General features: G+C 58.4%; 2 protein-coding genes across 2 annotated transcripts; one reads left to right on the top strand and one right to left on the bottom strand.

The window, feature by feature from the left end:
* The first annotated feature begins 395 nt into the window (after window positions 1-395).
* On the top strand, window positions 396-2,923 carry SNAPIN (SNAP associated protein). The gene is made up of 4 exons (XM_067539303.1): window positions 396-582; window positions 944-990; window positions 1,387-1,505; window positions 2,326-2,923. The coding sequence occupies exons 1-4, from the start codon at window positions 446-448 to the stop codon at window positions 2,428-2,430; spliced, it is 408 nt and encodes a 135-aa protein (XP_067395404.1). The 5' UTR covers window positions 396-445; the 3' UTR covers window positions 2,431-2,923.
* A 199-nt stretch (window positions 2,924-3,122) lies between these two features.
* ILF2 (interleukin enhancer binding factor 2) lies at window positions 3,123-11,592 on the bottom strand. Its single transcript, XM_067539301.1, has 15 exons — window positions 11,499-11,592; window positions 11,088-11,147; window positions 10,295-10,337; window positions 8,748-8,852; window positions 8,275-8,352; window positions 8,004-8,106; window positions 7,857-7,922; window positions 7,461-7,577; window positions 7,131-7,209; window positions 6,517-6,604; window positions 6,183-6,244; window positions 5,605-5,719; window positions 4,682-4,772; window positions 3,929-4,098; window positions 3,123-3,439 (listed from the first exon to the last, which is right to left on the bottom strand). Exons 1-14 carry the CDS (start codon window positions 11,501-11,503, stop codon window positions 3,938-3,940), a joined length of 1,173 nt encoding a protein of 390 aa, XP_067395402.1. The 5' UTR covers window positions 11,504-11,592; the 3' UTR covers window positions 3,123-3,439; window positions 3,929-3,937.
* Between the last annotated feature and the right edge of the window lie 3,403 nt (window positions 11,593-14,995).

The raw sequence follows: 14,995 nt of genomic DNA, 5'->3' as shown, positions 1-14,995 counted from the left end.
AGCCTGATCCGCCCCGGGGCAGGGGGAGCAGCGCAGCCCCGGGGCAGGGCAGGGCAGGGGGCGCTAAACCAGCCGGGAGGAGGCTGCGGAAACCTGCCCCGAGCCAGCTGCAGCAGGGGCCGAGCCGGGAGGAGCCGGGTCCCAGCAGCGGCCAGCTGAGCTCCCCGCACCCGCCTGTCTCCGGCAGCGGCTGGGAGCTGTGCTGCCCTCCTGCGCCCCAGGGGCTCTGGGGGGACGTAGGGAACCCCGTGGGGGGCGGGGCGGGGTGGCAGCGCCGCTCCCCGGCTGCAGGACCCCCACCCCCCACCCAAGGGAGCAGGAGGGGCGGTGCACGTGCCCCCGCCCCCGCGGAACTACATTTCCCAGCAGGCTCTGCGCCGGCGGGGGGGCCTCCGCCGCTCTCCACGCTTCCCGGCGGGCATTGCGCGGCCGGCAGGCAGGGAGGATGGCGGCGCTGGCCGGGGCCGGGCCTGGCGCGGGGAGCCCGGCGGGGTGCGGGGCTCGCGACCTCTTCGCCGAGGGGCTGCTGGGCTTCCTGCGCCCGGCCGCGCGCCAGCTGGACGCGCACGTGCACGCGGTCAGGTGCGGGCGGGGGGGCCGGGAGAATGGGGGGGGCTGGGAGGAGGGAACTGGGGGGGCTGGCTGGGGGAAGGGGGCGGGGCGGGATGTTGGGGGGAGGGGGTAGCTGGGAGGCAGGTGCTGGGGGGGTTGGCAGGGCGGTGGGGTGCGATGCTGGCCCATGGGGTGGGGCTGCTGCAGCTGGGCTCTCGCAGCAGGGGGGGCTCAGTGGGCTGGGGGTGCCCGGGGGGGGCTGGGGTCCATGCCAGGGGGGGCTGGGGGCGGTGCCAGGCGGGGGGTGCCCCGGGGGGGTCTGGGCGGGGCTCACCGGGCAGCCGCTGCTGGCTGCCAGCTTCTGACCCAGCTGCCTTCGTGCCGCCCGCAGGGAGAGCCAGGTGGAGCTGCGGGAGCACATCGACAGCCTGGCCACAGGTGAGCCGCCGCCGCAGGCCGGGCCCGGCCCCGGGCTCAGGGAGCTGCACGACGGCAAAGGGGTGCCTGGGGCTGGGCTTGGTGCCGGCGGAGCGAGGGGCGCAGCGGGCAGGGGCTGGTCCCCGAGGCCGGAGAGGGGCGAGTCAGGCTGGATGTCGGGGGGAGGTTACCGGTGACAACGGCTGTCTGAGCCGGGAACAGCTTCCCCAGGGGGACCCCGTTGCAGGGGCCGGTCAGCGCTGGCCTGGGGGAATGGATCACGGGGCCAATCCTGTCCCAGGCCAGGCTGGGGCTGCGTGGGGCTCTTCCCTGCGCTGTTCTCTGTGGGGCTGAGTCCTTTGGGGGGGAGGGGGCGTGTGCCAGCCTGTCACTGCCCAGCCGTCCCTCTCCCCGCAGAGCTGTGCCGGATCAACGAGGACCAGAAGGCCGCGCTGGACCTGGACCCCTACGTGAAGAAGCTGCTGAACGCCCGGCGCAGAGTCGTGCTGGTCAACAACATCCTGCAGAATGCACAAGTGGGTACATATCCCCCCCCCCCCCGGGGCAGCAGAGGCCCCCCCGCCCCGGGCTCTGCGGGAGCCTGAGAACAAACCCCCCCCGGTTTTGAGGGAGTCAGTTGACCCAGCTGCCCTTGCGGACACTAGATGCTTCAGCTCTCCCCACCGCCCTGTGGCTGATATGGGGGTGCTGGGAGAGTGCAGTGGTTTTGCCCCAAAAGCTATTCCAGGCTCTCCCCTGAGCCGTCCTGCCTGGCTGGGCGGGGCTTTGCCCTCTCTGGGGCAAGGGGTGGGTTAGGAAGCTGATGGGGAATCTGGCTGAGCATGAGTTCCCGTCCTAGCCTGCTCGGGACCCCCCCCCCACAGCTCACCCTGCAGAAAGCACTTGCTTTCTCCTGCCTCCCCTCCCCGAGGAGTATTACTGGGATGGGGGAAGCACCCCCTTGGGCTAGGCCCTGCCCCAGAGCCCCGTGACCTTAACGTGGTACTTCAGGTGGGAGCTGGCGTTTGGAAATGGAGAAGTGGTTTAAAGGCCTCGTGGGAGGACACCCTTGAAAGGAGCTGCTCTCACTTTAGTGAGAATCGCTGGCTCCTGCTTGTGTGCCTGGGCCACACGCCCATGCATGGTATCCAGTATTTCTGAGGAGCCTGCGGCCAGGGGGAATCCATCGCAAAGGGATGAGGCGAGTTCAGAGTGCTGTGCGGCTGTCTTGACCTGGCCGGGGCTGAGGCGTGGCCTTTTGCGGAAGAGAGGTAGCATTGCGGGGCTCCGGTGACTGGCAGAGCCACGCTGCTGCAAGAGCACGTCTTCTGCTGATGGTACCACTCTCCCCCGCAGGAACGGCTGAGGAGACTCCATCACAACATGGCCAAGGAGACAGCCCGCAGGAAGGCCATCCTGGAGGCATCAGGTGGCTACCCCCAGGGCTCCCCCAGCAAGTAAAGCCTGGGGAGAGCTTGGCTGGTGTCTTGACACAGCTGCTTTGCTGGACTGATGCAAAAGGGATTGAAGAGGCAATGCTCCGAGTTGCGGCTGGGAGGGGGCATGACGGCTGCAGCGACCTTCTTACATGCAGAGCTGAATGCACAGCTGGGGATAGGGGCTGCAGGGGGGAAAGGCACAGCTAGGTGCCAGATGGAGATCGGCAGCTCTGCTGCAGGAATGTCTGCTCAGGCCTTCCACTCTGCTGTGAGGGAGACCTCAGCAAGCTGGGCGGGCAGCCCTTTGCTGGCACTGATGCTCTCCTTGTCCTCCCCTGGGCAGGCAGGGGCAGCTGCGTGGAATTGTCCCCATTACTGCCCTGGGGCTGTGGCTGTTTGACCAGCCAGGCTTGTAACAAGCTCCAGGCAGAGCGTGGCGGTGCCGTGTACAATGCAGTGCTAGTTGTGGAGGTGGTACAATAATAAAGTAACTGCCTAGTGCTTATGAACGGCGAGTGGTGTGAGGGGAACATGTGTCTGCTAGAGCGCGGTGCAGGTCCCGGCTGCACTCCCCCGCCGAAAGGAGGGGAGGGTACAGCTGCGACAGAACAGCTCTCGGTTAAGGCGTATCTGGAGGAAAGCACAAATCCTGCCAAGGTAGATTAGCTCACGCCTGTCACATCCCCCTTGGCATCTTTTCATGCTGGCTGGAGCTGCAGACAGGGAGATCCAGCACCAGAGGAGCAGGGGCTTTCCCACAGCCATCAGTCAGGGGTGAAGTGCTGCTCTCCTGGGGGTGGGCCTAGAACACCTCCCCTTCCCCAACCCTCAGCCTAGGGAAACGCGCACGAATCAGAGGCGGCACTTAAAAGGGGGAACCATTTTAATGTAACCTATAAAAACGAAGACACAATAAACGACAGTTGGCTTCATTCGCCAGGGCAGGTGGTTGAGGACAGGCTCAGTCCTACAGGAGACTCCTCATGTGCTTCAACCAGCAGGATGCTTTACAGGTGTGTGGGGGGGTAAAACTGCAGGAGACAAGCAAACACCACATCAAACTGCAGCTGAGGCAGGGGCGTCTCAGCGCTTGTGGTGCTCAGGTGCAGAAAAGTCGTTGCTCTCCCCCTGCCCGCTGGACTGGCTTGGAGGAAGCGCTCCGAGGGACAAGATCTCCCTAGTGAATGACTGCATGTAAGAGGCAGTGGCTGAAAGGCAGCCTGTAGTTGGCTGCCAAGTCCCAGAGCTGGCTTGATCTGAGAGGGATGTTCACTGTGTTAGACCCACACCCTGCAGCTAACCCGCCTGAGCTGGCTCAGTTTTGTACAAGTGGCAGCGGATGGTGGCACGCTGGACTGTTAGCTTCCACTGATGGTCTCTGGCATCACAGGAGGTTGCTTTTAGAATTGGGATGGGGATGGTACAGCCCCAGACGCCTGAAGCCAGCTCTGAGGTAGAAGTGCCCCTAGAATACAGCTGTGGGGGCTGCCCCAGTTAGATAACCAGGTGTCAGTCTTTACCTGGGCAGGTCACTCCTGAGTCTCCATGCTCTCCTCCTCCTCTCCAGCAGCGGTTTCTTCTTGATTCTCCTCTTCCTCCTCCCCTTCCTTCTTCTCTGGAGGCTTCTCATAAGCCTTCTCTGAAGGGGTGACGATCACCCCGTCCCAAGTGGACATTTCAGAGGCCAGGTCTGTATAGCAAACAGAAGATGTCACATCAGCAGGCAGCACAGGGCCCTGCCCACATAAGACCACCAGCACCCCAACCCCGTGGCATTTCTCAGAAGGGTGCAGGAAACAAGCGCCAGCCTGGCTGACGTAACCCAGAGCTACCTGCCTTTTCTCCTCCCGCTGCAGCTGTGACAAGAAGCCAATAGCAGGGCAAGGTGTTAGGTCTGAAGGCAAGTGAAGGACGGATTCATTTACATGAAAAGAGGCTGCTCCCTAGTTCCAGCAACAGCCTCCACCATGCAGGGACCAGGCGTCTCCTTGTCAGGTCTCTGGCTGGGTTTGTCTGCACGCTCAATTTGCTGAGTCTGACCAAATCAAGACATGTGGGACTGGTCTCTTCTGCCAGATGCTTGGGGGAGGGCTCTTCAAGGTTTCCAAAGAAGAGCTTGTTTCCCTACCTCTTCAATAGCACACAGTGCATGCTGCCACCCTCAGCTAGTTAGAGGTGACCTTCCACCTCCCTCTTGAAGTGTCTCCAAATAAAGCCCCAGCATTTTCTGGCCATGCTGACCAGCCGCCACAAGCCACCAAGCCCCTACTTACAGCTGGCATCCCCCTCTTGTCCAAGGATCTTCCTGTAACCTCCGTGTGAAAGGATTCGGACGAGCGTCTGCGCCGTGTAACACACCATGTCCTATGACGGAGTCAAGAATTAATGCACACGCAGGTGGCCTCTGCGCTGGGGATCAGAGCCTTTCGGACTAGCTCTCTGGCTGGTGGTGTCAGACAGCATGTTTGGCTGGACCAGGATCAGCCCATGCGATGGCCTGGAATGGGCTGAGGAACAGGCTCCCAGGAAAGAGGCAATAGCTTTCCAGCAGCGCATCACACGCTCCTGTCTCCCCATGGGCAGCCTGGCCTTGTTTTAGCCATAGGAGCCTGCTACTCCCGCCGCACGAGTAGCTATGGGGGTTACCCACTGGACAAGGGCAGCATTGTTTGGGTGAAAGGGCTACGGCTCGGCTATCCCCAGACACGAAGCCTTGCACCTGCTCTCCCCTGGTTTATAATGGAATTTTAATTAAGATTTGGGCTCTGCAGGTCTTTGCTTTTACCCAATCAGGCACGCTTCTGCATAGGCACTGCATCCCCCCAGCAAGACTGGCCGAAGTGACAGCTTCCTAAAATATCGCCTCTGCCAGGCTGCACCCTGGGGTCACAACACCCTCCTTGTCTAACCAGGACAGGAAGGGACATGGCCCAGGCTGGCAGCTAACGAGACCTACAGGATAAATGCAGCTAGGAAGCCCTCTTGTGCACTAGAGTATTTTCATCCAGCAAGCTGCACTTCCAGTTCTCATAGAGTTTTGTCCCTTTCCAGTGTGCCTAGGGACCGGGATGTTCCCACTAGGTAAGTGGACATCTAGGTATAGTTTCAGGTGGGGAGCCACTAGTGAAAAGGATAAACACCCCCCTCCCTCCCCACCCATGCCTCAGGAAGGCTGCATGCACAAAGGCTAGTTCACCTGTTGCTCCAGGGTCATCACTGTATGGACTCTGAAGTTCCCGCTCTCGCAGGGATCGGTGATCCCAACAGATCCAGGGAGGAAGAGCCCAGCCGCCAGGATCTGAAGGCAGCGCCTGTGGGGCAGAGAGGTGTTAGCAACACAGGCAGTTCTAAACACTAGTCACTGTACTGGCCACAATCGTCCTGCTGAGCCTGGGGTGAGTAGACAGCGTAGTACAGGATATATTTAGCCCTAGGCGCTAAGGAAGGTGGCCCAAGATAACACAGTCCTGACGTGGCATAAGTGTGAATGTCAGCGGCCCACAGAGTTCTCAGTGTGCCTGGAGTTTGCTTTGAAAGGATCTAGACTGGGAAGCCCAGGGTAAGAAGTCCTGTGTTGATGCTACAGGCCAGTGCAGTGATTAGATACATGCAGCAGCACACTGCTCGTGTCAGCAGGTTCTGAAGAAGTGACAAGGGAGGTCACACGGCACGGAGCAGTCTTGAGAAACCCAGAGCCCAAAGCACCACCAACAGAAGCAAGGCTGCCAAGCTGCCGTTCACTTGATCGCGAGACATTTGTTGTAGCAGACGTACCTGTAAGCAACATTGAGAGCCAAGGGCTGCCTGGTGGGATTGTTCATCACAGCATAGTGCCCCTGAAGGGAAGGAATTGGTTAGACACAAGGGACTGTTTAAGAAAGATCAGTTTTAAAGGTCCTGTTCCTGCAAGGAGCAGCAAGGAATCACTGTGGGACTTTACTGCCTGAGTTGCAGCTGGGGTTCAGGGGATGGTGTTGCAGACCCAGCAAATCCCTCAGAACATTGGCCAGGGAAGCCACAGTAGCACAGCAGATCAGGTTTAAAGAGTCTATATGGAAACTGTGCCACGTGCCTTTTAGATCATCAAACCCCCATTCCACTCACATACCAGAAGGTCGAGGATCCACGGAGTGAGGGGCTCGAAGCCAGGGAATCGGATTCTCAAGTCCTTCAGCAATCGGATTAAGACTTTCACTCTGAAAGAAGGCATTTACAAGGACGATGCTCAGAGGGTTTCAGTGCTGGGACGTCTTGCTGGCTGCCAAGGCCAGTCTAGTATCCTGGATGGTGCAGCTTTGGGGGACTCGGCTTAAGTGTTCTCATTGTAAAGCATGTGACCAGGCTCTGCACCTCTGCCCAGAATCCGCTCTGGAAGACCCTAAAGCTTTTCCTCTACCAGTTACTCTACTAGCCAACACGTCATCTGAAAGGGGATCATGCAGGAGCAGAGGAGGCAAAGTCCCATGTGTGCATGCGTGGGGTGGTGGCCTGCGTGGATCTGAGCAAAGCCAGACTGCTACGTGTCTGCAGTATTTCACCTGGCCTTAGATCTCTGGGTCCTGTCTAGCCAGAGAAGGACACAACACCAACCACATCACTACCCCAGGAGTTGGGATTGGTGATGAAAACCCCTTCCCCAGAGGGGAATATCTTTACTGCACACACGGAAGGCTAGGTCGGGAAGGCCTCCCAGCTGCAGTTCTGACTTGCACAGACACTTACGTGGACTGAGAAGCATTCTCTTCAAACCAGCGAGCGTGTCTGATGGCAGCCAGGGCGCTCTGCAGCACTTTGATGTCCACTGGAAGAGGAGGAGCAGGCAGAGTTTGATTCAGAACATTTGAGGAGAGTCATCCCAGCAGTGCTCCCCTTTCTCATGAAAACATATCCTGGATTGTCACTGCTTTGGGGCACAGACTTAGCAAGCCGCCTCCCCCGAAAAAAACCCTGAACCAGGTGCCCAGTTAAACAGGGCTGCTCTGTAGTGGAAAAATAAAATCTCCCCGTCCCCACACACTAAACAGGCAAATAAGCGCTGAGAGGTTTCCTTACAGTGGAGTTCTGGGTCCAGCTTGCGAAGGTTGGGGGGCACAGTGGTAATGAGGATCTTCACCGTGGCATCAGCAGAGCTAATTTCAAAGCCAGTCTCGTTGGTTAACATGGTCAGGACTGAAGGAGAAAGAGCAAGGCAGTTACTCAAAGGGGGTCGTGAGACACAACAGACCCCACCCAGCTGAGCCCAAGACCCGGAGAGCAATTAGAAGCAGGGAGGCTGGTCTCAGCCTCGCCTGTGGTGTCATGACACCATGCTGGATTTCTGCTGGTTACGTCTGCTTTGCAGATTTGTGCATGAAGGAGCCCAGACCAGGAGTCTATGGGGAGCATCTCCCTATTCATCAGGAACATTCATGTCATTGCTTATGCCAGACTGTAGGTTAAGTGGCTGACCTTCAGCAGGATCCTGTGCTCTCAGGCTTTCCACCACTTTGTTTCCCAAGGCAGCAACAGCTTCCACTAGAGAGAGAAATGGAATACGGGGTTACGCTCGTTTTGGCCACTGCACCAGTCAGCAGTAGAGGAGAAGCCCATACTTACGTGTGGGCAAGATTTTCAGGATCACTACCAGATCGGCCACGTTGTGCCCTGTTGTCATGGTGCCCTTCTTGTAGGACCCCACCTGCCGGACTTCTTCAATTTGCTGTTTATGGGAGCAAAGCAAGAATGAATGCCAACAACTCTACTCACGTGGTCCCCTTATGCACCATTCCCTCCAGAGGAGAGATGGAGTCTTTTAATCTGAGCCAAATCCCTGCAGGGTTGGCACATCTTGCTGGATAGATTCTCCAAACAAACTAATGTGACTCACCACTTCGAAAGTTCCTGGTGCTACGATCAAGTTGTCAATCACATTGTTTATTTTAGTCACCAGCGACAGAATTGAAGCCTGAAAAGAAATCCGTGAAAGTGGCTGTAGCAGCAACAGACTGATTGAACAGAGTCTTGAGACACCAAGCTAAATACACAAGCTTTGGAAGGATACAACTTAGACAACCCCAGTACAAGAGATGCAATCGACAAGTTAGTTCAACTGTGTTTAGGAGCCACTTTCCAAATAACAGTTGCATCTTCCTTCATCATCCTACTGCAGGCTACAATACCCACCCGGGGACATGAGTCTTCCACTTTGGAGTTAGAGGGAGTCCCCCCTTTACATGAAGATCATTTCTTGTACCCGTTACAACAGTAATAAAGTTAATGCTCTACTAAAAGCAACCTGGCAACACCTTGAACTCAGAAGTGTTTCCGATGGGAAGCACCAAGGAAACATGCTTTATTAACCTGTTCAGCAGAATTGGGAGCCAGATCCTGGTTTCTCTTCAGTAAGGCTTCACTGAATGTTGTCTCATCTGGGGCAGGTTTCACACGAGGGAAGGCCATTTCACACTGAAATGGGATTAGACAGACATTAGATTGAAGACCCTGTCTCATTGATGTGGCACCAGAGTGGCTTGTTTATCAACAAGACATTACAATTTTTAACTCCACTGTTTACATCCATTAGTCACTTCAAAGTATTCCCTTCTGCCAAAGGCAATTCCACTCTGGCAGCCTAACTTAGGCATTGCGTTTTGAATGGAGCACGGAAGCCTTGTCCTGTCTACACATCTCCACTGGGGCTCAAGCAACAGAGAATCACTAGAACCAGTGCATCATCACCACTGAGCACATGTTCTACACAGAGCTGCTTGGGGCCTGAGAGCTATGAAATGACAGTTCAGAGAGGATGGATAAAAAAAATTCTGAAGAATCCAACCCTGAAAGCCTAAATATTAAAAGGAGGCAAAAAGGAAACCTAGCAGCTGTTGTATCTGAGCTCCTAGGAACAAGGGGCCTTTGTTTGCATATCTCCAACTCTTGTAACTGTTGTGACAGGGTGTACAGACCCAATGTTTGAAGGCAAGGAAACAGTTAATCCCTTTTCCTTGGCAAAGGCCACACCTGTGTATATTTACTACAGAGCCACTGAGAGGATGGAAACACCTATAAGGAAGGGGAAAACTGCCCAATAAAAAAGGATGGAGACAGATGAAGCAGTCCTGTTAATCCTGAGAAGGACCAAGACTGGGAAGGAGTCTGGAGGACAGACTGATTGTTCTGAGAACTTGGCCAAGGTAATCCATGCTTTGTTTGGACTATGGGCAGGGGAGTTGGGAAAGGATATTTTCTCCACCGTTTGGATCTTAGAGGGTGGGCCATATGTCATGATAAGAACCAGCCCTCCCCAGTATGTTTATCCTTCACCTTGTGTCTCCGCTGCTGTTAGTCACACCCCAACAGACATACTAACCACTTATGGTCCCTTGATTACTTCAAATTAGCCAAAAAGCAGACAGCAGGTCCAGCTTTTAGCAGACTCACTGTCTCTTGTTAGACTACAAGTGATTAAGTTATTAGATACCACAGCCCTATGGCTTGTACCGGGAATGTTATGGGTGTGTCTTCACAGCAGTTAGCTCAAGTTACCCCTCACTTGACTCCTGTCCACACACAGGAGTCTCAAGCTCAAATTAAGTGAGGCTTTGAGCTCCCAGCTAGCCCTTGGGGGACAGGGGTTAAGTGCAATGCCACAGTTCAAGTTATAAAACAATTCAGCAGCAGCGAATCAAATCACTCTGCATAAGTGTTTTGAAGCGTGGTTGCTCTCAGTTTCACTACAGCTATTAAGATGGACTAGCCCAAGTGCAGTTAACTCAAGTGCACTAACTATGCTGTGAACACACCTTAAATCAAGTTTATTTTTAAACCAAGGATATAATTGCAATACAACATTCCTGCATCTGGTTTATATGGCCAATACTATGGATTGGCTAAGCCAGGTTACTCACCACATAGAAGTCAAAAGGGATGTGTGGCACAAAGGGCCTGAACCTAAAAAAGAAAAAGCCAAGATGAGTTCTTAATTCTGATCTGTTCGGATTAGTTTAGCCACTCGCTGCTATCTGGTGATGGAGCAGACACGCTACACCAGAATGAACCACTGGTCCATTCAATTCTGCACCCAAGGGTGGGACGGTGTTCTAAAGAAAAGCAAACCCTTCTTTGCTTCACCCTCTCAAGTGAGGCCTTCACACTAGTCAAGCTGAAACTCTTTACCTGGGAAGACAGGAAGTTTAATACACCGGCTTAGAATCTCACCATAGCAGATTTAGGGCCACCAGCAACTGTGCAGCAGTAGAACTAGAGCACATTGTTTGAAAGGGGGGAGTCAATCACGTGTTTACCAGTTTAGATGGAGTCCCAGGTAAGCAAAGCTCTTAAGCTGTAGACCAGCTCTGGCCTGCGCTGTATATGGTTAGCGATCTCCCCCACACCAGGGGTCTTGGTTTTAGGAAGATGAGGGGGTTTGTTTCACAGATCCGTTCCCTCCACCCACGTGCAACACGTTGGCTGCCAGCCACCAAAACAGCAGCGGCTGCATTTCCGTGGTACTCTGCCTCTACCCCAGGAAGATAGCTTAGCATGAGCTAGCGGCCCGGGCTAGGACCCGCAGCACCTCACCCCGGGAGGAGGGGGCACCAGCCTGCTGGACCTTCTTCAGCTGCTGTACCCCGCCTGCCGCAGGGCTGGGCCCGAGAGCTGCCCCCCCCCGGACCCCCCTTCCCGGAGAGCAGCACTTACCCGCTGCCAGGGCCGCCCCTGGAGCCAAAACGCCCGCCACGGCCGCGGCCTCGATCGCCCCTGGGGAAGGAGGACAGCCCCGCGTCAGCAGCGCGAGGGGCCCGCAGACCCCAGCCCCTCCTCGGAAGAGGAACTGCCCCACACCCACTCCACGGCGGGGGGCAGCCTCCCCCGAGGCCCCCCCCGCAAACCCACCACGGGGGGCAGCCCCCCCGGCCCATCCCCCCGCCGGGCATCGCCCTCAACACCCCCCGGGGTCAGCCCATCCCCCACCGGGCATTCCCCTCAACACCCACCCCCGGCCCATCGCCCTCAGGCGGCCCCGTCTCCTGCCGCCCCCCTTGGAGCGGCGGCCCGCGGGATCCCCTCAGGCGCTGGGGGGGGTCCCCCGGCCTGCCCCTCCCCCCGTACCTCATGGCGCCCGCTGAACCCGAACAATGGAGCCCGCCGCCGCTGGAGACAACCCGCCGGCCCGCCGCTGCTGCGCTACCCACCCGCCAGCAAGCTGCCCGCCTATTGGTTGCCAGCCGCCTGCCGCGCGACCAGCCCCAGAGGCCCATATTCGAGTCCCGCTTTGCCATTGGTCTCCTCGCCTATCAGTCGTGACGCGCCCCGACCCGTCCGGCCGTCGGCCAATCACAGAGGACGCACCTGGCCCATCACAGGCCGGCTCGGGGGCGGGACCGAGCCGGCGGCCGTTCGTCGAAGTGTCTGCGTGCAGCGGGTGGCGGCGCTCTGCAGTGACGGGGGGTGGCCGCTAAGTGGGGCGCGCTGCTCCTGTAGGGAGCAGGAGTGCGCATGCGTGCATGTCAATCACTCGAGGCCGAGATCTATGTGGATGCTTGAGGAAACATCATAGCGCGCAGCAGAGTGGCGCAGCGGAAGCGTGCTGGGCCCATAACCCAGAGGTCGATGGATCGAAACCATCCTCTGCTAGCAGCTCTCTTTTAATTAGCTGATCCGCAATTAGTGCCAGTGCGCTAACGAAGGGCTCTTTTTCCTCCCCCCCCCACCTGTGTGTGTGTCACAGCAGCCGGGTGCCTGGCCAGGGCAGCAGGGCTGCTCCCAGGGGGTTCCGGCGCCCCTGAAATCTGCACCAGGCCCCGCAGCTCTGAGCCAGGAGATGGGGGCCTGGGGCACCATGGGGCAGGCCTATGGGCGTGACAGCATTGTGCTGCTACTGGCGTGTGTGGACGTGACGTCGGTGCACTGGCGTGTGAGCGTGACCTCACGTCTGGGGTCGCCGTGCACTGGCGTGTGTGGACGTGACGTCGGTGCACTGGTGTGTGAGCGTGACCTCACGTCTGGGGTCGCCGTGCACTGGTGTGTGAGCGTGACCTCACATCTGGGGTCGCCGTGCGACGGCGCCTGCGTGTGACATGCTGCTTCCCTCTGTCCCCGCCGGTCGTGTCGCTGCAGCCTGGACCCCGCTGGAGCTGCGACCGCCTCGACGTGACCCCTGCCACGGCCAGCGAGCTGAGGCGGGCGGGGTCTTCGGCTCCTTTTCCCCTCGCAGGGATCCCCTCCCAAGGAATTTAACACGGTCGTGGGTGGTTTTCCTTAAAGCCCCAGCTCCTGGAGTCCGGTGATGGCAGAGCCTCTCGAGAGCAACAACACAAAACGCAGCCCCTGTGAGCGGGGAGAACAGCTGGAAAATGCAGCCCCAGAAGGCAAAACACGCGTCCAGTTTAACTTGCCTCCAAATCATGAGATTTAAATCGACCATCGCGTGATTTCTGGAAGCCCTGACTCATGATTCGCGAACACCTGGGGGCTGGGGAAGCTTCAGGCAGGGCCAGGGCTAGAAGCCTGATGATTTATTCATTGGTGTTGATTTATTTACTGGTATCATGCAGGTGCCTTGGAACGCGCCTGGTGCTGCACTTTCTGTACCCCCCGCAGTTTGAATTGACAGCTAAGCAAGTAGAAGGCAAATAACTGGGGACGGAGTCGCTGTGCTGAGCGGCCGGGGCAGGAAGTAAGGGGGCAACCAGCCGCTCGTAGCATGGAATGGGTCCAGCCAAAATGGGGGCCCCACTGGGCTGAGCATGGTACGGCCGTAGAAGAGGCGCAGGCCCTGCCACAACGAAGCCATGGTCTCAACAGACGAGCCAGGCCCCCTCCGCGGGACTTGGGCGTTCCCAGCCCGTGACAATTTTGGAAAAAGTTCCCACCCCAAATCGGGGCGAAAACGTCAAACACGCGAACATTTTCACCAGCAGAAAAGAAATCTGGGAAAAAAACCCGTTCGGCAGCGCCGGCGGCGACGTGCCCGTTCGACCGGCTTCAATCTTGAAACGAAACCTCGCCTCCGCTCACCAGGCCCTGGGACGTTTCGTGTCCGGAAGGACGGCGGGAACGGGACATTTTAACGCTTTGCACAGGTTTTGCCCCCCAGCGAGCGTCGCGGCGGGAGGGGGGGACACGCCGCTGGCCCAGCTCTGGCAACAGGCCGAATCGGCCTTTTCAGCAAAAACAAGTTTGTCTAGAAGTTCCCGACCGGCTGGGATCCCCCCGCCCGCCCGGGAGCTCCGGGTGTCTGGTGCCGACAAACCTCTGGGTGGCGCCGGGACACCACAGAACGTCTGCTCCGCCCAGGCTGCGGGATGGCACCAAATGCCAGCAGCTGGCACCCGGACATTCACCTGCCGCGCCCAGGGGCGCAGCCTCCGGGGAGGGGGCCCAGAGGCCGGGGCGCTGCTGGGCAGAGGGCGCTGGGCTCGTGGAGAGCCCTCGCCTGGCAGAGCAGCTTCCTGCCCCCCTTGGCCCTGCTCAGAGCTGTCCCGGCGCCTGGCCGCTGACCTGTGTCCCGGGCTGGCAGCCGGCAGCTCCAGGGAATGTGCCTGGGGGCACCACCTGCCCTCCGCCAACGAGAGAAAGGGACCCGATCCCCCTGTGACTCCGGCCTGTGAGCGCAAGGTCAGAACCAGGCTCCAGAGCCAGGAAGGGGCCCGTTCTAGTCCAGGAGCATCTCACTCACCCTCTTGGATTGGGCCCTGGAGCCTCTGACTCCTGCCCCGTCATCCTGGCTGTGCCACCAAGCGCCAAATACCCGGCTTGCCTCCCTTCCCCCAGTCCCGCTCGCCAGCTCTCCTGGCCACCCAGCGTGACCCCCCCTTGCTGCTGAGAGCCTGTTCAGAGCACCCCAGTCCCTCCTCTGCGGCTGCGGGGGGCACCGGGGGCTGCAGTGCGCGCCCCAGAGCCCGTGGGGTTGACTTTGGAGCAAGCTGGGCCGGCAGAGGAACAGGCCACGTGTCCCACGGAGCGCCACGGAAGGAAAGACCGAGGCGGCCTCACCCGGGAGCAGGGAACTGGCAGCACTGGGGAGCCGTGGTGTAAATCTCAGAGCCTTGCCTGGGAGAAGGGGTGGTGTCCTTACACTATTTTATTTGTGGGGAAACTGAGGCAGGGGGAGCGGGGAAGAGCTCAACCAAGGTTCGAGTCAGTCAGAGGCCGGCACTCTGTAAAGAACCCAGGAGTCCTGGCCTCTCACTCGACCCACGAGATCCCACTCCCCAGAGATAGGAATAGAACCCAGGCGTCCTGATTCCCAACCCCTCCCCCAGCTCTAACCACCAGACCCGGTTCCCGGCTGGAGTCAGGGGTAGAACCACTTGGGGTCCCGGCTCTCACGCCTCCCGCCGCCCCAGCCAGCTCTCTGCAGCCGGCTCTGCCTTATCCACTGCCCCATCTCGCTGGCCTGTGCCGCTCAGGGGGCTCTGAGCTCTCCTGGTTCCCAGCGGTTTGCAACCCAGCAGGAGGGAAGGAGGCCGGGGGGGGCGATTTTATTAACTGTCCCCCAACCAGCAGCCCCCCTTCAGTGCAGGGTGGGCGTTACACAGAGCTGCATTTCGCCCCCTGCTTTCCCCAGTCCGCCCCAGGAACAAATTCTCCCCCGGACCATAGGG

This window comes from Emydura macquarii, unplaced genomic scaffold, assembly GCF_026122565.2.
Source record: "Emydura macquarii macquarii isolate MOO-44397 ecotype Brisbane River unplaced genomic scaffold, CSIRO-AGI_Emac_v2 contig_527, whole genome shotgun sequence".
NCBI classification, from domain to species: Eukaryota; Metazoa; Chordata; order Testudines; family Chelidae; genus Emydura; species Emydura macquarii.
This window is presented reverse-complemented; position numbering and strand designations above follow the sequence as displayed.